Source organism: Heptranchias perlo, chromosome 1, assembly GCF_035084215.1.
Source record: "Heptranchias perlo isolate sHepPer1 chromosome 1, sHepPer1.hap1, whole genome shotgun sequence".
In the NCBI taxonomy this organism is placed as follows: Eukaryota; Metazoa; Chordata; class Chondrichthyes; order Hexanchiformes; family Hexanchidae; genus Heptranchias; species Heptranchias perlo.
The window spans coordinates 41799742-41821965 of NC_090325.1; the positions used below are offsets into that span (position 1 = coordinate 41799742).

General features: G+C 46.7%; 1 protein-coding gene across 2 annotated transcripts in view; it reads right to left on the reverse strand.

The window, feature by feature from the left end:
- Positions 1–1395: 1395 nt before the first annotated feature.
- The window catches only part of LOC137325582 (complement C1q tumor necrosis factor-related protein 3-like), a 52817-nt gene continuing 31988 nt past the window's right edge, over positions 1396–22224 (reverse strand). For both annotated transcript variants that reach the window (XM_067990923.1, XM_067990883.1), the window contains exons 5-6: positions 10905–11004; positions 1396–2490 (exon numbers count right to left, since the gene is read on the reverse strand). In XM_067990923.1, the coding sequence (XP_067847024.1) occupies positions 2331–2490; positions 10905–11004 (260 nt within the window). In that variant the 3' untranslated portion in view covers positions 1396–2330. The remainder of the gene's footprint in view (positions 2491–10904; positions 11005–22224) is intronic.

Consider the following 22224-nt stretch of genomic DNA (forward strand, 5'->3'; position numbering starts at 1 on the left):
TAGTGCCTTTCATGACCTAAGGACGTCCCAAAGTGCTTTACAGTCAGTGAAGTACTTTTGAAGTGTAGTCACTGTTGTAATGTAGGAAATGCGGCAACCAATTTGCGCACAGCAAGGTCCCACAAACAGCAATGTGAGAATGACCAGATAATCTGTTTTAGCGATGTTGGTTGAGTGATAAATATTGGCCAGGGCACCGGGGAGAACTCCCCTGCTCTTCTTGAAATAGTGTCATGGGATCATTTACGAGCTGAGAGGGCAGGTAGGGCCTCAGTTTAATATCTCAGCCGAAAGACAGCACCTCTGACAGTGCAGCACTCTCTCAAAACTGCACTGGAGTGTCAGCCTAGATTTTGAGCTCAAGTCTCTGGAGTATTCCTGACAATGGCGCATGAATGTATCTGTATATTTCAGATGGTTTACAAAAATGATGCAACAAAAGCAGGAGAAGGTACAGTATAAATAAATTCCAAATCAAAACATTATTGGGTATGCATAAGGCAGCTTTACTGACTAACTTTTTATTCGATCCCAATCAGTATTTTGTTCAAATGCCACTCTCAAAATTGCTGCAATACGTTATAACACCAAGTAAGGGGTGAGTTTGCATTTGTGATTCCCCACACAGTGGGGTCAATTTTACTGAAATCAGGATTAATGGCACAGTAACGGCTTAAAATGGGGTCAGGAGACTTACCGGCCAGTTAACGCTGACAATTGGCCCGCTGCCACTTTTACAGGGGCCTACCGCTGGGTGGCCGAAGCCATTGCCTGTTTCAGGCTATAGGCCCCTTTTAATATGTAAAGTGGGGTCCTATGCCATGCACTCTCTGAGACTCGGGACGTATATTTGGCAACCTCAGCTCGTCGGCTCCATTTAAATAAAATCTTGGCCTCAAAATGGCTCTGGCCTTCGCTGCCGGAATGGGATCCCAGTGTGTTCCCAATTTCAATCATATTACTGTGGGCAGTTGTCAAGTGGATGCTAGGTACCTCTTCACTTGTGTAAGGGGAAAAGTAGTAGTTCATTCTTAAATGGGCTTCTTTTTACATGTTACGTGGATGCTGGAATAATGAAGCCTCCAAATAGCATTCTCTTGGCTTCTTTGCTGAAGGGCAAAATAAAGGGAAAAACATTGAGTCCTTGCTGATCCCATGGCCGGTAATGAAGACACAAGCAGCAAGTCTGACAAGGCCAAGGTTTTAAAGGAAGGCCGACTGTAAATGGTCACCAGGCCATATTATGAGTATCAAAGATATATGGAAACAAAATTAAACAAAAAATATGACCAGATATATAATAAAGAATATCACAACATCAACTAACATAGAGTAACACAACTCATAACGAATCAAGGATCAGTGGTGTTGTGTATATAGATTTATTTGCTGGCATTGTACAGTCTCTATCACTAAAGATGTTAACCCTGGATATGTTACCAGCATGTGTACTTTACACATGTTAATTAAATTGCATTATGATGCTTCGGTTTTTTAAAATTTACCCCTGAAATTATCAACTCTCTAGACATAATCTTGCCAAAAATTGTCTGAATTGACAAAAACATTTAACCTTACTTAAAATTTCTACATAAAGTACATTTTATTAATGTCATGCATTAATAATATGTCATTGTTAATTATATGGACCATCATATGGACCATTATATGGACATATCCAACTTGTGACCATGCTCAAAATTATAATTTTCTTGTTTGTTGCTCAGAGCCAAAATATTCATAAGAAAATTTGCTATAGCACACTCGCTAGCTATTTTCTGAGCTATGCGTGGAGAATGGGAGCAGGTGGCAGTCAAACGATAGATGTATTACTTCCAGGTTTTGCCTACATTTTATGCTATAAAACATTGGAAAGAGCAGGGCAGCTCACAGACTAGGCTATTGTCTGCATTGGCACTGGAGTCCACTGGTGAAACCTCCTTTATGCATGTCTTGACTGTGCATATACTTTTAGACTGCCTTATGTCTGCTCCACAAGGAAATGTTTTGAGGCGGGATGCACGAAATATCAGTGTGCCCTCATCTTGACCAGCATGACATTTATCCATGGACCAGACACAATCTTTCCAGCACCAGTAACCATAGGCTAGGATGGAGGAGGGCAGCGTAAGAATGAAAACACTAAAAATACTTGGTTCAAAGCCAAGCACGGAAGGAAGAATGGCCCCTTTATGTTTTAATGAAGCTTCCCTCACCACTCTGAATGGACCATGGCATGATAATGGGTTAAATTAGGTCAGAATGTTTTATTATATTCTCAGCATGGTGCATCTAATGTTATTGAGGAACAGCATTAATAACTAAGGTTTTTAGATACTCTCAAAAAGGAGGAAGCCAGAAAATGTACAGTATCTTTGGTGGTCACCATGCAGTGCTCCATTCCCCATCCGCAGCCACACTTCATCTCCCGTTGCAAGCTTAAGCACGCCACTGTTTCCTGCAGTATCGTGTTTGCCCTTGGATTCAGAGCTGAAAAGGTGACAAAACAAAATAAGAGAAATACAACATATTTGATAAAGAAGGGACCTCACCATCCATATCGTCTGTTAAAATGATAAAACAGTTAAAAGAATTATGATCAAACAACTTTTTTTTTCAATTAATTGATTTAAAAATGTACACGTGTATAGAGGCTGATGGCACAATTAGGAGAACTAGTTTGGATGAGATACTAAAACAATAGCCCCAGAACTGTGAGACTCTGTTCCATGTTAAAGGCTGCAGACAGGTTGAGAAAGATGAGGAGTGATTGTGACCAAGGTGCACTGTCACAGAGTATTTCATTTGTGACTTTGATTACGTGACAACATGTTCGAGGACTTTGGAGAGGAAAGGGAAGTTGGAGATGGAGCAGCAGAACCATAGAAAAGATACAGCACAGAAGGGGGCCATTCAGCCCATCGTGTCCGCACCGGCTCGAAGAACAACCAGGTGCCCATTCTAATCCTACCTTCCAGCACCCGGTCTGTAGCCCTGCAGCTTACAGCTCTTTAGGTGCAGGTCCAGGTACTTTTTAAAAGAGTTGAGGGTCCCTGCCTCAACCACCAATTCGGGCAGCAAATTCCATACACCCACCACCCGCTGGGTAAAAAGGTTCTTCCTCATGTCCTTCCGCCAATCAGCTTAAATCTATGTCCTCTAGTTCTTGAACTCTCCACTAGGGGAAACAGGTACTTCCTGTCTACTCTATCTGGGCCCCTCATAATTTTGTACACCTCAATCAAGTCTCCCCTCAGCCTCCTCTGCTCCAAGGAAAACAACTCCAGCCTATCCAATCTCTCCTCATAGCTGCAATTTTCAAGCCCTGGCAACATTCTTATAAATCTTCTCTGCACTCTCTCCCGAGCAATTACGTCCTTCCTGTAATGTGGTGACCAGAACTGCTCATAATACTCCAGCTGTGGCCTTACCAGCGTTTTATACAATTCCATCATTACATCCCTGCTTTTGTATTCTATACCTCGGCAGTTTGCAAGGACTGAGGGGTGGGGAGGGAGGGAGGGAGGAATTGTATTTATATAGTGCTTTTCCCAAGCACAGGATGCCCCAAAGTGCTTTACAGCCAATGAAATAATTTTGAAGTGTAATCACTGTTGTAATGTAGCAAACACAGCAGCCAATTTGCACACAGCAAGGTCCCACAAACAGCAATGAGAAAATGACTAGATAATCTGTTTTAGTGATGTTGGTTGAGAGATTAAATATTGACCAGGACAACTCCTAATCAGAAGTCCTGGGGAGAACTCCCCTGCTCTTCTTCAAAATAGTGGTGTGGGATCCTTTACGTCCATCTGAGAGGGCAGATGGGTCCTTGGTTTAATGTCTTATCCAAAGGATGGCTCCTCCAACAGTGAAGCTCTCCCCCAGTACCGCACTGGAGTGTCAGCCTAGATTCTGTGCTCAGGGGCATGATTTTAACATGGTGGCGGGATCTTAGCTGGGGGGAGGGGGGTTTAATAATAGTGTGGGAAGCCCAGAGAAAAAAATCGTTTAGTTTCCCGAGCGATCATCACTCAATTGAAGCCACTTAACTGAACTTCCGGGTTTCGCGTCCTCAAGCTGCGCAGCGGATGGACTGCGCACCCGCGTGACGCGTTTAAAGCCACTAATTAAAGGGCCACTCCATCAATGCCTACAATCACTATGCAACATTCCAGAGCCAAGCCAGCATCTAGGTTCTCCGACGCTGCCCTGGAGGCAGTGCGAAGCAGGAGGGAGATGCTTTATTCAGCAGACAGGAGTAAGGCATGGCTGGAGGTGGCAGATCAGGTCAGGAAAAATGAGTAGTTACCTATTCACCTGCATTCCATGGTGAACATTAATCCCACCCCCACACTCTCACACTGCCCTGCGAAGCCTACTCTATCACTTCACTCCTCACACCCATTTAAGGCTCAGTCTCGACTTACCTTCACTTTCTGTGCACTTCTTCACCCCCCATTTTTGCACCCACCACTCCCACTCACCCCAATCCTGATGCAGGGTGATCAATCTGTCTGATAGTCACCCTCTGATGCATCTGCTTCATTTTCATCCTGACCCAAAGCAATGCATCCATCAGGTGACCACGTCACCCTCACTCACATCTGTACTTTCTCCCATTGTAGGAAAAGAGAGTGCAAAATGCAAGGGAGAGGGTGAGGACTGGAGGGGGGCCTTCAAATCATGGCCCTCACAGAAGTGGAGGAGGAGGGTTGGAGATAAGCCGAACAGTGGAGTGCCTGGCCGTAGGGGATGCCGAGACTGGCACGCTGCAAACATCCCTCGCACACAACATGGATTTTTGTTATCAATGATTGACCTGTTGCACACCTCAGTATGCTCATCGCAACATTACTTCTGAGATGATTATTAGTATTACTGTACGTTCTCTTCCAGAAACGTCATGGGCAGAAGACGTGGTTGAGTGCGATTCCTCAGAGGCGCTCCCTGCCTCTGAGGGCGCACCGTCACATCTCAGTGAGCCATCCACCAGCGCAGATACTCACACCACGGTGGGTCCTATTAGAGAGGGAGTTGGGTTGTCACCTGGTGAGTCACCACACACAAGTGAGCATGAGCAGACACTGGTGGCAGGGGCAGCTGTGGAGAGTTTCCATCAGGGGGGCGCACTCCTCTCCAAACTGTGCTCAGCTGGGCACAGATGCTGAACCCCGGGGGCCATCCTTGAAAAGGAGAATGATAGAGGTACATGAGCAACTTTGCGAGGGAGTGGAAAATGTGCCATGCACACGCCACAATAGCGGAGAGGATGGAGGAGTCCAACTCCATCGTTGGTGGATTGTTGGTACTGGTAAAGTGTGGAAATGTCTGCGATGGAGAGAATGGCAGCCTCTATTGAGCTTCAAGCATGGCTCACAAATGAGTCCATGTAAGCCCTGTCAACGGCTATGCGGACCCTGGATGCCAACATGTCTGCCGCCTTAAGCAAGCAGAGATACTTCAGCCGTGGCTTTCGAACGAGACACAGATCTGCTCCAAGCTGTTGTCCAGCAGAGTGGAAGGAATGATGTGGCCACAGTCCAGGAGAGGGATGATGGCGAGAGGGGACATGGAAGTGGGGACGCCACTCAAAGCACTCCCACGTCTTACCCGTTGCCCCCCCCCACTAGTACCTGCAATGCTGTCTCCTCTCCTGATGGCCGAGTTTGCCCCTGCACAGGTGCAGGTGGAGCAGTCTTTGGAGGGGCCCTCACAGACTCCGATACCCAGAGGTCATAGGCCGAAAGCATCTAAGCAGTCAGGGCATGAATCCGAGCAACCTGCCACTCCCTCTGCTGCAGCCACTGGGGATGCACCATGTGACTATTTTGTGGAACCGGGGTGGGGGGGTGCGGAGGGAGGTGTGGTTTGTGGTTATGGTGGTCCTTACAGGTGGTTTCAGTACTTGGCTGTAGTCACTTTGCAGATCTTCCTATTAGAATCTATCAAATATGAGTGACTCCCTGGCATGACAAGCAGCCAGATGAGACGCTGCTCTGCTGATGGTTCACCCATCATTGTCGTCCTCCTCTTCCTCATCCTCATCATCTTCTTCAATGTTGTTGGCAGGTCTGGCTGCTTCTGGAGGGCATGGGACATCATGCACCGGTAACCCTCTCTGTTGAGCGATGTTGTGCAGGACATAACAAATGACTATTATTCTACACACCCTCGCTGGTGAGTACTGAAGGGCTCCCCCCGATCAATCCAGGTACCTGAAGCGCATCTTCAGCATTCCTATGGCTTGTTCAATGATAGACCTGGTGGTGCTGTGACTGTCGTTGTACTGCTGCTATGCCTCGCTGGTGAGGTTCCTCACAGGTATCATGAGCCACGTGTGCAGGGGCATCCCCCATCTCCAAGGAGCAAGCCCTTAAGTGTGTCTTGTGTGTGGAAGAGGGCCGGGATGTTGCATTCACGCAAAATGAAGGAATCATGACAGCTGCCAGGGAATTTGGCACACACCTGCAGAAACCTCTTCCAGTGGTCGCAAACCAGCTGCGCATTGATGGAGTGATATCCCTTTCAGTTGATGAACAGTCCTGGCTCACGTAGAGGTGCTCGGATTGCTACGTGTGTGCAATCAATTGTGCCCTGTACCCGTGGGAAGCCAGACAGAGAGTGGAAACCCATTGCTCTCTCAGTCTGGCTGATATCATCGATGGGGAAGTTGACATGGTCGGATGACCCGGCAAACAAGCCATTCGTGACCTGTCGCATACACTTATGGGCAGACAATGAGAAATCCTGGTGATGTCACCGGTGGCGCCCTGGAACGATCCGGAGGTGAAGAAATTGAGGGTAGTGGTTACTTTAACTGTGACGGGCAATGCATGGCCATCAGGCCCAGCCGGGAGCAGCTCTGCATGAAGGAACCTGCAGATGTCTGTGATCACCTGGCCACTCAATCTTAGCCTTCGTAGGCACTGCTCCTCAGAGAGGTCCAGGGAGTTCAGCCTCTGCCTGTACAGCCTCTCACGAGGGTCGTGCCTTCTGCGACGTCAGGCCCCCTGTTGTTCCCTTCTCTGCTCTTCTGCAGGTCCATGTGGCGCACCTCTGTCTTGTGCAGCTGCAACTCCCATAACTGCACGCCATACCTGGCGTGGATGGTGATGTGCCTTCTCCTCAGATGTAATGCTGAATACATCCATTGCGCCCCCCAATCCTAATGGTGTCGGTTTGAGGAGGTCCAAAATGCAAGCAAATATGTGTGAACAGAAGAATTCCGAGTGTGAACAAAGAAATCTCAGTCTAAACACTAAGAACTCCCAGTCAAATATTTGTCTGAGAGAACTGCTTGCCCTGCTGCAAAAACTCACCTTTTATCCCCATTTGTCAATCACTGGTTTAAATGTCCAAACAGCTGCTGGCTGCAACTCACCTCCATTTCCATGGCGTGTTTTAGAGGCCATGGGAGACATGTTTAGGCAGAGTTAAAATCGTTTGTCTGCCTCAATCCCCACATATTTAATTGCTTTAAGTAACTTCAACGCTCTTAATTCCCCCTTTAAATGTCATCCCACCGGTTTTAATTGCCGGCAGGACTTCCGGGTTTCCGAAGCGCACGCACATCTGGGTCACACTTATTTTTCGGCGTGTTGGAGCCGAGACTCGTTCCCACTCCAAATTTTTACTGCCCCCCTCTTCCCCCAAACCACCCATTCTTCAGGGTTAAAATCATGCCCCAAGTCTCTGGACTGGGACTTAAACCCACAATCTTCTGACTCAGAGGAAAGAGTTCCACCAACTGAGCCATGGCTAATACCAGGGCTATTAGATAGCATGGGGGCCAGGAAGGAAAGTTGGGTGGTCAGCAGTTTAGAGGGAAAAGGGTCCACAGAGCAGGAGGTGGGTTTCATGGATAAGATGAGCTTGGAGTCTGCATTAGGGGAGAAAGGAGAGAAACTAGAGAAAGATGGACTGCAATGGAAATGCTAAAGGTCAAAATTTACTCCCATGGAATAATGGAAAAGTAAGTTTTAGTTGACAGAAGTGAAAAGGTGCAATACTGTGGTGAAGCCATGCTTGCCTCTCCTAAGTCCCTTCAGCCCAGAGGAGGCAGCCCCTCGTGGACTCTCCGAGGCCCCTGAACTAGCACAGTGTGACTTGTAACCTGAATAACCCTGCTCTGAGGAGCAGTGACTGAAGTAGTACCAATAAAAACAGAGAGACACACTAGGTTGCAACATAGAGAGAAAGAGGGAGAGGTTAGCAGCTAAAGGTGAGAGAAGGATCAGACAACAGGCTTTTTTTTAAATCCAGAAGTGCAAGAAAGGAGTTTGAAGAGCCTCCCAAGATACGGGAATAGTATCAAAGTCTTAGACATACTTGGGATTTGTGGGGAGTTAAAAGTTGGTGGGTGGAAAAGGGGTATATTTATTCCTCTCACAATGCCACAGCACCTCAAATGAGAGAGTGTCCTGCTTACTTGGTATTTCATTAATCTTGAATATAAAAGTATTGGCTCCTTTTCACTGCTTCTACAACTGGACACTTTTAATTAATTTTATATCCAAAATCAGTAAGGCAGGGCATGATTGGAGGTCTGGAGCAGCACACCTGCCCCTCCTGGCCCACAAGGAAGCCGAAAACAAAACTTTAAAACTAACCCTCTGGGCCTCTTCTGGTCCGGGATGCATCTCCCGACAAGTTTGCCTGACGGGGGAGCCGACACTGCCCCCCCGGCTCAGGACTCAGGTTGAAATTGCAGACCATGACCTGATGACATTATTGGACCCGATCTGCATATTTAAAGTAGAACCCACTTCCTTTCTGTGGGTGCCCTGCTCGAAAGAACAGGTTAATATCGGGACACGGCAGGAAGGCAGTGGGATCGGAGGGGGTAAGTGACTTGCATTATTTTAACTGCCACCCCTCGCCTGGTTTCCGGCAGGTGGGGGCAGTTAAAAACTGGGCGTGAGATTCAGTCTAACACATATGTGCGGAGGATCATGGCATCATGTAAAGACATTGTGGTGTGCTGCTTCAGGTCACTTAAATTCAGGATGGGGCGAGCCTATGCAAATATCAAACCAGCCCACAAGAGAGTTTAATGTGAAGAAAGCAAAATCTGTTTCATTGTCATATGTCCCAACTCTTTGAAGAGCATGGGCATTATTTTGACCCTGAGCCGGGAATGGGGTGGTGGGGGTCAAATTGTGGATGGGAAAGTAACAGGTTTCCCAGACGTCCTTACGATTTTGACATAAGGACATCTTTTATTTTTTTTTGTCGGTTTGCCGTCCAACTGACCGGTCTGATTGACAGACTGACCTCAGTCGGATGGGAGAGCAGCCAGGGAGAGGACGTGTTCAGGTAAGTCTTTGTTTGTATGGATGGGGGGGGGGGCATCATGGGTGGGCACAGGGACACAGGTGGGCATGGGGATCACGGGGAGGGAGTCAGTCATGGGGGAAGGGATGGAGGGTCAGTCACGGGGGGTGGGGGGGGCGTGTCAGGATTGGGGGCCATTGCAGGGGTCCGCAATCGTTGGGGGGGGGGGTCGAGGGTCATTGCAGGGGCCTGCGTTCGTTGGTGGGGGGGATGGGGGAGATCGTGGGGGGGGGGGTCCGCATTCATTGGGAGGGGTGTTGGAGATCGTGGGGGGAGGTCAGTGATCATTGGAGGGCCACTGCAGGTAGGCTTGTTGGGCCTACAAGCTGTGCCAGAAAGGCACTTACCTGCATTTTCGGGCCTTCTCGCCTCCTTTCACGTGGTGCGAAGGAGGAGGCCTGGGAATCCCGGCCCCCAGGGGTTGAAATTGCAAAATCTGTAAAAATGGAGGGCAGCAGCCTCCTTGAAAAGTTTTAATCACCAACCTGCCTCTTGGGAGCGGGTTGGTCACCCGCCCCTCGTCCTGCCCCAGTGAAAACCGGAAATGAGCAGGTTGGAGGTGGGTTGGTGGCACGTCTGAAATGGTTGCGATTTTGAATGCCCCTTGCCCCCAGCCCAACGGTTTTTCAATGTTAAAATCGTGCCCCATATCTCAGACTATTCCTGTGCCTTGATCCCTACCTTAACCTGCCCAAAGTCTTTTGTTGCTAGCCCGAGAATTGAACAGAAAAACTTGATCACTTTATTTTGGTTTACTGGTCATATCACATGCCCTCAGATAATCTTTCTTGACCTCGGCAGGTGGTTAAATAACCATTCTTTTAAACTGCGCTTAGGCTATAAACCATCAAACAGACTTATTAACCGATAAATGTTAAAATGAACAGAAGCAATGACACATTGCAGATTTACAGTTATTACAGGATTAACTATCAGATGATAGAAAGTAACAAACAGAAGCACTTGCTGTGGTACTGTGAACTAAGCCTAGCCAAGGCACTCTGAATATTTACATGATGGATTGCTGCGGACCATCTATGGATTTTGTCTGAACTATCTATCTCTCTGCGATAGCTTCAAACAGATTACTGAATTAGAACAAGAGAGGATGAGAAATACTTTACAAAATGTGACCGGGAAAAGGAAATTCTAATGAGTCTTTTAAACTCAAAAATAACTGCCAGTCAAACATATATACAAGCAAAACCCACAAGATGCTTGTATTTGAATGGAAAGCTTGGCCCCTCCCTGGGGCAGATATATCTATATTCTGAAGCTATTGTGCATCAAAACGAGATGGGCCATTTTCTCTAAGTGAATCTAGTTTTTAACCCTATAAAAGAAAGAAATCAATACTATGATACATCATAGCCAAATATGCTTCATATTTGTTCATATGTGTGGATAGAGTTCAATGGCAGCCACATTTTTTAGTATTAGAAAATAATTCACTTGGGTGCCATTAAAATCTTGCAGGCCCTCTAGCAAACTGCCTGGGAAATCTGTAGACTTTGTTTTGAAAATTAAAATGTTAAAATTCACTTGATTGGTGAAGTTTGGTTTCATACCTATACATGCTTATGATGGCATTTCCATTGTGCATGAGGTAGACAGAAGTCTCTTCTACATCTTCATGCTTCATCATGTTGAAAATAAAGAAATAAACTCCTGTAAGAAAATAAAACAAATTCAATCGCTCTGCTGATATCTTTGCCATTTTTAATTTGTTTCATTTAATGGTCATTTTCACAAAGCTTATGCTATATTTGTAGCAATACCAAACCGTGAATTGTAATCTTTCTTGACTCTGGCTGGATATCTTCATGTGTCAGACCCCCACCACTAACCAGTGATACAAGACTGTGTGATACCACATACAGTGGGTGAGAGTCCCATCATCTTCTACACAATCAGTCATGATACCCAACTCCAGTTATTTGATCGTCCAAGGAGTAGCTGGTCAAATGTCTGGATCAGTTTGAAGCCTGAAGTTTTGGCTGTACATTTTTGTCAATTAATATCTTAACATTCCACTTAAGAAATATATATAAGTTGTGCACTGATCTATGCCATTGACCCCCACATAACGACTTCCTTAGGAGTAACTTTAACTTTTGATAGTGTAAAATTGGCGATATCGGAATGGCCATCTAATATGCATCTCTTCCGATTTTCCTTGGTGTATAACAGGTGGCCGATTCTATCGCCAAGAGTTAAAATTACCCATTTACCTTTTTTTAAAAAAAAAGATTCAATATGTGTTATTTGTTCATGCAACTAGATTGTTACTTGCTATTGACTTTTTTATGCTCATTTTCAATGTTGTACCCTGGAAATTACTGTGCATGATGTTATTATATGAACATTTAATCCTCTCAAATTCCTCTCCCACTATTTTAACTGGGCCACTAACTCCTTCAATTTAAAGAGCTGAACACCTAGGCTAGTGATGGTTTTAAAAACCGTGAGGAGCTGAGCATAACATATGCCTTGAGGCTTTATATATTATTGGGAGACATTTTTACACTGAAATACAGAGAGAATTAATTCATGGGGCTCGATGTTAGCAGGGCAGTGGGTTCGCGGCGGGGGGGGCTATTGGGCACGTGGGTAACGCGCCCGGTGAAATTAATCAGCCCCCCACGCGATCGCAGCCCAATTTGATCCACTTACCTGGTCTTCCGGGTTCCCCACTGCTGATCTGCGCGTCGGGCGGGCTGCGCATGCGCAGTAAGATCTGTCAGCTGGAGGAGCTCTATTTAAAGGGGCAGTCCTCCACTGACAGATGCTGCAACAAATAGAAAAAATCACAGCATGGAGCAGCCCAGGGGGAAGGCTGCTCCCAGTTTAATGATGCCTCACTCCAGGTATCATTAGATGGGGTGAGGAGGAGGGGGAGGACAGAGATCTTCCCCCCGGCGGGCAGGAGGAAGCGGCCTGCCTCTGCCACCACGAAGGCCTGGCTCGAGGTGGCAGAGGAGGTCACCTGCACCACCAACATATCGCCCACCTGCATATAGTGCAGGAGGCGCTCCAATGACCTCAGTAGATCAGCCAAAGTGAGTACACTTACTCTTTCCCCTACACTCCATCTGCCACATCACCACCCCCACCCCACATCTAATTCTGCACTGCTAACACTACTCTGTCACATCACCCCTCACACCCACTCAAACTTCATCCTCATCTTACCTGTACTTACTCACCTCGCCAGTACTCATCCCACCACTACCACTCAACCCAATCCTCATACAATCTCATGGCTCTATCTCATACTCACCCTCTCATTCATCTCTTTCACAGTCAGCTTCACTCAACCTGCCACTACCTGTGCTGCAGCCACACGGCATGCATCACATATGTGCAGTAGGCAGCGTAAGGCAAACGTGTCGTGAGCATGAAGGGGATACACAAGGGTGTTTGAGGGTTTGTCATGGTTTTTACTCATATTTAATTTCTGATCAACTCACATTACATATTATATTGGCACCACTACTGCCACGTCTTTGCGAATCTTGTCTGGTTTGTGCAATAATGCCCTTTCCTGAGGATCACTATGAAGACCCACAACTGATGCCACCCATTGTGTCACTGCAGAGTGGGTGTAGGCGTACTTGCAGGGCTCTTTTGTGCGGACGACTGAGAGACGTCGGCGATGTCCCCGGTGGCACCCTGGAAGGATGCGGAGGAGAAGTTGTTGAGGGCAGCGGCGACTTTGACAGCGACAGGTAAGAAGATGGTGCTCGGGCCAGCCAGGAGCAGCTCGGCATCAAGGAGGCTGCAGATGTCCACGACTACATGTCGAGTAACTCTGAGCCTCCGTGTGCACTTCTGCTCAGAGAGGTCCAGGAAGCTGAGCCTCGGTCTGTGGACCCTGTGGTGAGGGTAGTGCCCTCTGTGACGCATCTCTCTCTGCGGTTGCCCTCTCTCCTGCTGTGCAGGTGGATGTGTCACAGCACTGTGTTGTGGAGCTCCACGTGTCAGAGGTGGACGGCGTGGACGGCGAGGCTGGTGATGCTGTTCGCCCTCCGAGGAGGTCATGACTGCAGCTACGGAGGCCCCCATCCGGAAGATGTACATCTGAGGGGGTCCACAAAGTAGGTAAGTGTGTCCTCATACCGGGGTTGCGGTTCCAGGTCGGTGAATTTTCTTGTTAGGAACATAAGAACATAAGAAATTGGAGCAGGAGTAGGCCAATCGGCCCCTCGAGCCTGCTCCGCCATTCAATAAGATCATGGCTGATCTGATCCCAACCACAAATCTAAAGAACACAAGAAGTCGGAGCAGGACCCGGCCACATAGCCCCTGGGCCCTCTCCGCCACCCACAGGGCATTGACCGATCCGAACTCAGCTTCATGTCCAATTTCCTGCCCGCTCCCCATAACCCCTAATTCCCTTTACTTCTAGGAAACTGTCTATTTCTGTTTTAAATTTATCTAATGATGTAGCTTCCACAGCTTCCTGGGGCAGCAAATTCCACAGACCGACCACCCTCTGAGTGAAGAAGTTTCTCCTCATCTCAGTTTTGAAAGAGCAGCCCCTTATTCTAAGATTATGCCCCCTAGTTCTAGTTTCACCCATCTTTGGGAACATCCTTACTGCATCCACCCGATCAAGACCCTTCACAATCTTATATGTTTCAATAAGATCGCCTCTCATTCTTCTGAACTCCAATGAGTAGAGTCCCAATCTACTCAACCTCTCCTCATATGTCCGCCCCCTCATCCCCAGGATTAACCGAGTGAACCTTCTTTGTACTGCCTCGAGAGCAAGTATGTCTTTTCTTAAGTATGGAGACCAAAACTGTATGCAGTATTCCAGGTGCGGTCTTACCAATACCTTATATAACTGCAGCAATACCTCCTTGTTTTTATATTCTATCCCCCTAGCAATAAAAGCCAACATTCCGTTGGCTTTCTTGATCACCTGCTGCACCTGCATACCAACTTTTTGATTTTCTTGCACTAGGACCCCCAGATCCCTTTGTACTGCAGTACTTTCCAGTCTCTCGCCATTAAGAAAATAACTTGCTCTCTGATTTTTCCTGCCAAAGTGCATAACCTCACATTTTCCAATATTATATTGCATCTGCCAAATCTCCGCCCACTCACCCAGCCTGTCTATATCCCCTTGCAGGTTTTTTATGTCCTCCTCACTCTCTACTTTCCCTCCCATCTTTGTATCATCTGCAAATTTTGATATGTTGCACTCGGTCCCCTCCTCCAAATCGTTAATATAGATTGTAAAGAGTTGGGGACCCAGCACCGACCCCTGTGGAACACCACTGGTTACTGGTTGCCAGTCCGAAAATGAACCATTTATCCCAACTCTCTGCTTCCTGTTCGATAACCAATCCTCCACCCATGCCAGAATATTACCCCCAATCCCGTGATTTTTTATCTTAAGTAATAATCTTTTATGTGGCACCTTGTCGAATGCCTTCTGGAAGTCTAAATACACTATGTCCACTGGTTCCCCTTTATCCACCCTATACGTTATATCCTCGAAGAACTCAAGCAAATTTGTCAGACATGACTTCCCCTTCATAAAGCCATGCTGACTTTGTCCTATTAAATTATGCTTATCTAAATGTTCCGTTACTGTCTCCTTAATAATAGACTCCAAAATTTTACCCACCACAGATGTTAAGCTAACTGGCCTATAATTTCCAGCCTTCTGCCTACTACCCTTTTTAAATAACGGTGTTGCATTAGCAGTTTTCCAATCTGCCGGGACCTCTCCTGAGTCCAGGGAATTTTGGAAAACTATCACCAAAGCATCCACAATCCCTACTGCCACTTCCCTCAAGACCCTAGGATGGAAGCCATCAGGTCCAGGGGATTTATCCGCCTTGAGTCCCATTATTTTACTGAGTACCATCTCTTGAGTGATTTTAATTGTATTTAGCTCCTCCCCCCCGAGAGTCCCCTGTTTGTCCAGTGTTGGGATATTCTTAGTGTCCTCTACTGTAAAGACTGAAACAAAATATTTGTTCAGTATTTTTGCCATCTCCATGTTTCCCACCATTAATTTCCCGGTCTCATCCTCTAAGGGACCTATGTTTGCCTTAGCCACCCTTTTTCTTTTTATATAACTATAGAAACTCTTGCTATCTGTTTTTATATTTTTTGCTAATTTCTTTTCATAATCTAACTTCCCTTTCTTAATCAATCCTTTAGTTACTTTTTGCTGTCTTTTGAAGAATTCCCAATCTTCTATCCTCCCACTAAGTTTGGCTACCTTATATGTCCTTGTTTTTAGTCGGATACTATCCTTGATTTCTTTACTTAGCCACGGATGGCTGTCATTTCTTTTACACCCTTTTTTCCTCAGTGGAATATATTTATTTTGAAAGTTGTAAAATAACTCCCTAAATGAACACCACTGCTCATGTACCGTCTTACCCTTTAATCTATTTTCCCAGTCCACTTTAATCAATTCCGCTCTCATACCATCATAGTCTCCTTTATTCAAGCTCAGTACGCTTGTTTGAGAATCAACCTTCTCACCCTCTAATTGGATATGGAATTCAACCATGTTGTGGTCGCTCGTTCCAAGGGGATCCTTAACTAGGACATTATTAATTAATCTTGACTCATTACACAGGACCAGGTCCAAGGTTGCCTGCCCCCTTGTAGGATCAGTTACATACTGCTCAAGAAATCCATCCCTGATGCACTCAATGAACTCGTCCTCAAGGCTGCTCTGCCCAATTTGATTTGTCCAGTTAATATGATAATTAAAATCCCCCATAATTATGGCTGTTCCCTTATTACATGCCCCGACTATCTCCTGATTAATACTTCTTCCAGCAGAGTTGCAACTATTAGGAGGCCTATATACTACGCCCACTAATGTTTTTTTTCCCTTATTATTCCTTATCTCCACCCAAACTGTTTCATTATCTTGATGCTTTGTCCCAATATCATTTCTCTGTATTACAGTGATTCCTTCCTTTATTAACATAGCCACCCCACCTCCCCTTCCTTCCTGCCTGTCCTTCCTGATTGTTAAATACCCTGGCATATTTAATTCCCAGTCGTTGTCACCCTGCAGCCATGTTTCTGTAATGGCCACAAGAGCATACCCATACGTAGTTATTTGTGCCGTTAACTCGTCCATTTTATTACGAATGCTACGTGCGTTCAGATAAAGAACTTTCAAATCTGTTTTGTGACGCTTAGTTCCTGCTTTTTCCTTTTTTAACACTTTACCTATTACTCCATACCTTCTGTCCCTTCCTGTTACGCTTTCCTCTCTCTCCCTGCTCAGGTTCCCAACCCCCTGCCACTTTAGTTTAAACCCTCCCCAACAGCACTAGCAAACACTCCTCCTAGGACAGCAGTCCCGGCCCTGCCCAGGTGCAGACCATCCGGTTTGTACTGGTCCCACCTCCCCCAGAACCGTTTCCAGTGTCCCAGGAATTTGAATCCCTCCCCCTTGCACCATTCCTCTAGCCACGTATTCATTTGAAATATCCTCCTATTTCTACTCTGACTAGCACGTGGCACTGGCAGCAATCCTGAGATTACTACCTTTGAGGTCCTATTTTTTAATTTACCTCCTAACTCCCTATATTCTGCTTTTAGGACCTCATCCCCTTTTTTACCTATATCGTTGGTGCCTATGTGCACCACGACAGCTGGCTGTTCGCCCTCCCCCTCCAAAATGTTCTGTAGCCGCTCCGAGACATCCTTGATCCTTGCACCAGGGAGGCAACACACCATCCTGGAGTCTCGGTTGCGGCCGCAGAAACGCCTGTCTATTCCCCTTACAATTGAGTCCCCTATCACTATAGCTCTGCCACTCTTTTTCCTCCCAGCCTGTGCAGCAGAGCTACCCGTAGTGCCAGGAAGTTGGCTGCTGCTGCCTTCCCCTGATAAGTCATCCCCCCCAACAGCATCCAAAGTGGCATATCTGTTTGAGAGGGGGATGGCCACAGGGGACCCCTGCACTACCTGCCTGCATCTCTTACTCTTCCTGGTGGTCACCCATTCACTTCCTGCCTGTATACCCTTTACCTGCGGTGTGACCAACTCGCTAAACGTGCTATCCACGAGTTTCTCTGCATCGCGAATGCTCCACAGTGAGTCCACCCGCAGCTCCAGCTCCGAGATACGATCGGTCAGTAGCTGCAGGTGGACACACTTCCCGCACACATGGTCGGCAGGGACACTGGTAGTGTCCATGACTTCCCACATCTTGCAGGAGGAGCATATCACGGGTGCGAGGTCTGCTGCCATGACTTGCCTTAGCTTAGTTACCCCTTTTAAATTACGTTGAAATTAGAAAATGTTAACTATACTAGGGACCTAGGTTCACTAAAAAAAAACACTATCTGCTATAAAACCTGCAGATCTTCCCTTTCTTATTACTTTACTTACAGTAAAATGGTAGAAATACTCACCTGAAACCTACTCACCAATCAGCTGCCTCCCCTGTGCCGCGTCACTTTTTGACTGGTGACGTCACCCTGAACTCTGCCGCTGGTCTCAGAGTCTCGCTCTCAGAGTAAGCTCTGGTCTCGCTCTCTCCCGCCGCTCACCGACTGAACTCTCGCTCTCTCCGCGCTGTTTATATCCCCGCTCTGGTCTCGCTCTCTCCCGCCGCTCACCGACTGGACTCTCGCTCTCTCCGCGCTGTTTATATCTCCGCTCTGGTCTCGCTCTCTCCCGCCGCTCACCGACTGGACTCTCGCTCTCTCCGCGCTGTTTATATCTCCGCTCTGGTCTCGCTCTCTCCCGCCGCTCACCGACTGAACTCTCGCTCTCTCCGCGCTGTTTTTATCCCCGCTCTGGTCTCGCTCTTTACCGCCGCTCACCGACTGGACTCTCGCTCTCTCCGCGCTGTTTTTATCCCCGCTCTGGTCTCGCTCTTTACCGCCGCTCACCGCTCTCAGGTCCACTACCGCTCTGCAGGAAAAGCAAGGCAAAGCAGCACCTCCTTCCCCCACTTTACCAAACTCCCACACGTACCGAACTCTCAGCACACTGTGTTGTCCTCACGGAGGAGGGTGGTGGAGGCCAAACTTTGTCCAATGTGACGGAGTGGCCACCTGTCGAATGCAACTTTGCAGCTGCCACAGGCTGCTGGCTGCAACACCTCCGTTTGAACTGGGAGTGTTTCCCCCAGTATGGGGAACAGTCTCAGTTCAGTGTAAAATCCCACCCCTCCTAATAAAACAGCTCAATCAGATCTGTAAACGACCTGAACGAGCAAGATAAATACTTTCAAGTGGCATCCCGCGCGTCAGTGGGGAACCCGGAAGTGGGCGGGTTGGAGCCGGGCTCCGGTCCCGCTCCGGGGTTCCCCGATTTTCGGAGCCCCCCGCCAGGAACGCACCCGATAGCGGGTGCTAAAATGATGCCCATGGTATCTTAAAAAATGTTCATTATTTTGCATTGCAAAGTCACAAAGAATGCAAGTATTACTGTACTTCAACGGAACATTTAATGCGAAGCTAATGATCTTAGTTTTGCTTTGTATTTTTTTTCCAAAATTTGGTATATTTATGTGGAACCACTATACCAGGACAACCAAATAGACCGTAATGGTTTTTTCTGGTCCTCTACACTCCTGTGGCATGAAACAAAGTAATAATAAAATAAGTTTTGCATCTTGCAACCCAAACTAATTGTACATTTTAGTTACTTATTCTGTATGTCCTTGTACTGATCTGTACCTTGGTATTGCTATGTATTTATCATACAAAGAATAGCTTGATCTCTTGATTTAAGAACTAAATCACACATATATTTCATAAAACAAAATTACATGATTGAAGATCAATGTAGAACCTATAGGTCATGTACAATGCTTTATATAGTTTCTGGTTCTAGTTACAATAGCAGCAGCCAACACCTGTGTTCACTTTGGAGTCATTTTGACACATCACAACCTGTAAACATATGCATGTTTGGGAGTACTTTTTAAAACCATGACTTAAATGCCTTTAGTCTGTGGAAAATTTAAATACAATAATGTCCTGGTAATAACAAGTTGAATGTCAGTAGGTTTTATCAGCTTCAAGTCATTTCACACACCTTCCAATTCTTTCCACTGCTCTAATGACAGATCTGAAAAGATGTTATACACAATTTTTCTGCTAAATGTCAAGCCTAGGGAGTTTTTGAATAATCCCTTCAATTAATCCTTAATAACCAAAAACAGTATTAACACAGGGTCAGTATATTAAAGTGTGTTAAACCACTTTACTCCGAGCAGTGATATTAGGAGCTTGGGTAAAAGTTAGCAACCACTTCGTCAGTGGTAATATATCAAATTACTATAACATGCACAATAATTACCTTTCCCCAAGCCAGTGTTTTGTTTCCACCTTTAAAAAAAGAGTTGAATGAATATATGGACAGCAGTCTGAGAAATCATAAGGATCAGGACAATTCTTGCAATTCCAGAGGACCAAGCCGAGTGATTGTTGGGCCTGCCCACTTGGGAGTGAGTGTCTCCCACAGTAAGCAAGCGATCAGATGCAGCTAACTGAAAGAAGTTGCTTCCCCACTCTGTGGCAAAGTGCAGTCCTCTCCAAAACAAATATGTGCCTGAGATACATTCTTTTTTATTTACTCATGGGATGTGGGCGTCGCTGGCGAGGCCAGCATTTATTGCCCATCTCTAATTGCCCTCGAGAAGGTGGTGGTGAGCCGCCTTCTTGAACTGCTGCAGTCCGTATGGTGAAGGTTCTCCCACAGTGCTGCTAGGTAGGGAGTTCCAGGATTTTGACCCAGCGACGATGAAGGAACGGATATATATTTCCAAGTAAGGATGGTGTGTGACTTGAAGGGGAATGTGCAGGTGGTTTTGTTCCCATGTGCCTGCTGCCCTTGTCCTTCTAGGTAGTAGAGGTCGTGGGTTTGGGAGGTGCTGTCGAAGAAGCCTTGGCGAGTTGCTGCAGTGCATCTTGTAGATGGTACACACTGCAGCCACGATGCACCAGTGGTGTAGGGAGTGAATGTTTCAGGTGGTGGATGGGTTGCCAATCAAGCGGGCTGCTTTGTCCTGGATGCTGTCAAGCTTCTTGAATGTTGTTGGAGCTACACTCATCCAGGCATGTGGAAAGTATTCCATCATACTCCTGACTTGTGCCTTGTAGATGGTGAAAAGGCTTTGGGGAGTCAGGAGGCGAGTCACTCGCAACAGAATACCCAGCCTCTGACCTGCTCTTGTAGCCACAATATTTATGTGGCTGGTCCAGTTAAGTTTCTGGTCAATGGTGACCCCCAGGATGTTGATGGTGGGGGATTCGGCAATGGTAATGCCGTTGAATGTCAAGGGGAGGTGGTTAGACTCTCTCTTGTTGGAGATGGTCATTGCCAGGCATTTGTCTGGCGCAAATGTTACTTGCCACTTATCAACCCAAGCCTGGATGTTGTCCAGGTCTTGCTGCATGCGGACACGGACTGCTTCATTATCTGAGGGGTTGCGAATGGAACTGAACACTGTGCAATCATCAGCGAACATCCCCATTTCTGACCTTATGATGGAGGGAAGGTCATTGATGAAGCAGCTGAAGATGGTTGGGCCTAGGACACTGCCCTGAGGAACTCCTGCAGCGATGTCCTGGGGCTGAGATGATTGGCCTTCAATAACCACTACCATCTTCTTTTGTGCTAAGTATGACTCCAGCCACCGGAGAGTTTTCCCCCTGATTCCCATTGACTTCAATTTTACTAGGGCTCCTTGGTGTAACACTCAGTGAAATGCTGCCTTGATGTCAAGGGCAGTCACTCCCACCTCACCTCTGGAATTCAGCTGTTTTGTCCATGTTTGGTCCAAGGCTAGAATGAGGTCAGGAGCCGAGTGGTCCTGGCGGAACCCAAACTGAGCATCGGTGAGCAGGTTATTGGTAAGTGCCACTTGATAGCACTGTCGACAACACCTTCCATCACTTTGCTGATGGTTGAGAGTAAACTGATGGGGCGGTAATTGACCGGATTGGATTTGTCCTGCTTTTTGTGGACAAGACATACCGGGGCAATTTTTCACATTGTCGGGTAGATGCCAGTGTTGTCACTGTGCTGGAACAGCTTGGCTAGAGGCCCGGCTAGTTCTGGAGCACAAGTCTTCAGCACTACAGCCGGGATGTTGTCGGGGCCCATGGCCTTTGCTGTGTCCAGTGCACTCAACCATTTCTGGAGTGAATCAAAATAGCTTAAGACTGGCTTCTGTGATGGTGGGGATCGTGGGAGGAGGCCGGGATGGATCATCCACTCAGCACTTCTGGCTGAAGATGGTTGCAAACGCTTCAGCCTTGTCTTTTGCACTCAAGTTTTGGAGAAATCCCAATCAGAGAAAGTGATGTTTCACCTTCACTAGGACCTGGAAAAACACCAAGCAGTCTGGAGAGGTTCATTGAGCGAAAAGCGCCTTCCATAGCACAGCAACCGACCCACTGACCATGAAAGGAAGCAATCTTAATCAATATGAGCAAGGATATGAGAGGCCTCTTTTACCATCCTCCTTTGGTTCCTAGGTCTAATGAACCCTCACAAAGCAAGATTGAACAAGTTTCTTTAACTCCTAGATCAGCATTGCTCCTGGTGCATGCACAGCAATGTCAAGAACCTTCTCACAAGCATTGTGCAATCAAAAGATACAATGGCTTCATAAAATATATCTGCAAATATAAATGTTTGGAATATGGCTGATGGTTATAAGGACAAATGATAAAGATCTATAAAATAATTAAAGGGCTGGATAGTGTGCCAAATGATAGATTATTCCAGTTTAACAGATTGAGGAGGACCAGGGGACATGAGTTTAAATTATGTAAGAGTAGGAATAGACTTGATGTTAGGCAGTTCTTCTTATCCCAGTGAGTAGTGAACCTCTGGAATATATTGCCGGCTGGTGTGGTGGGTGCTGACTCT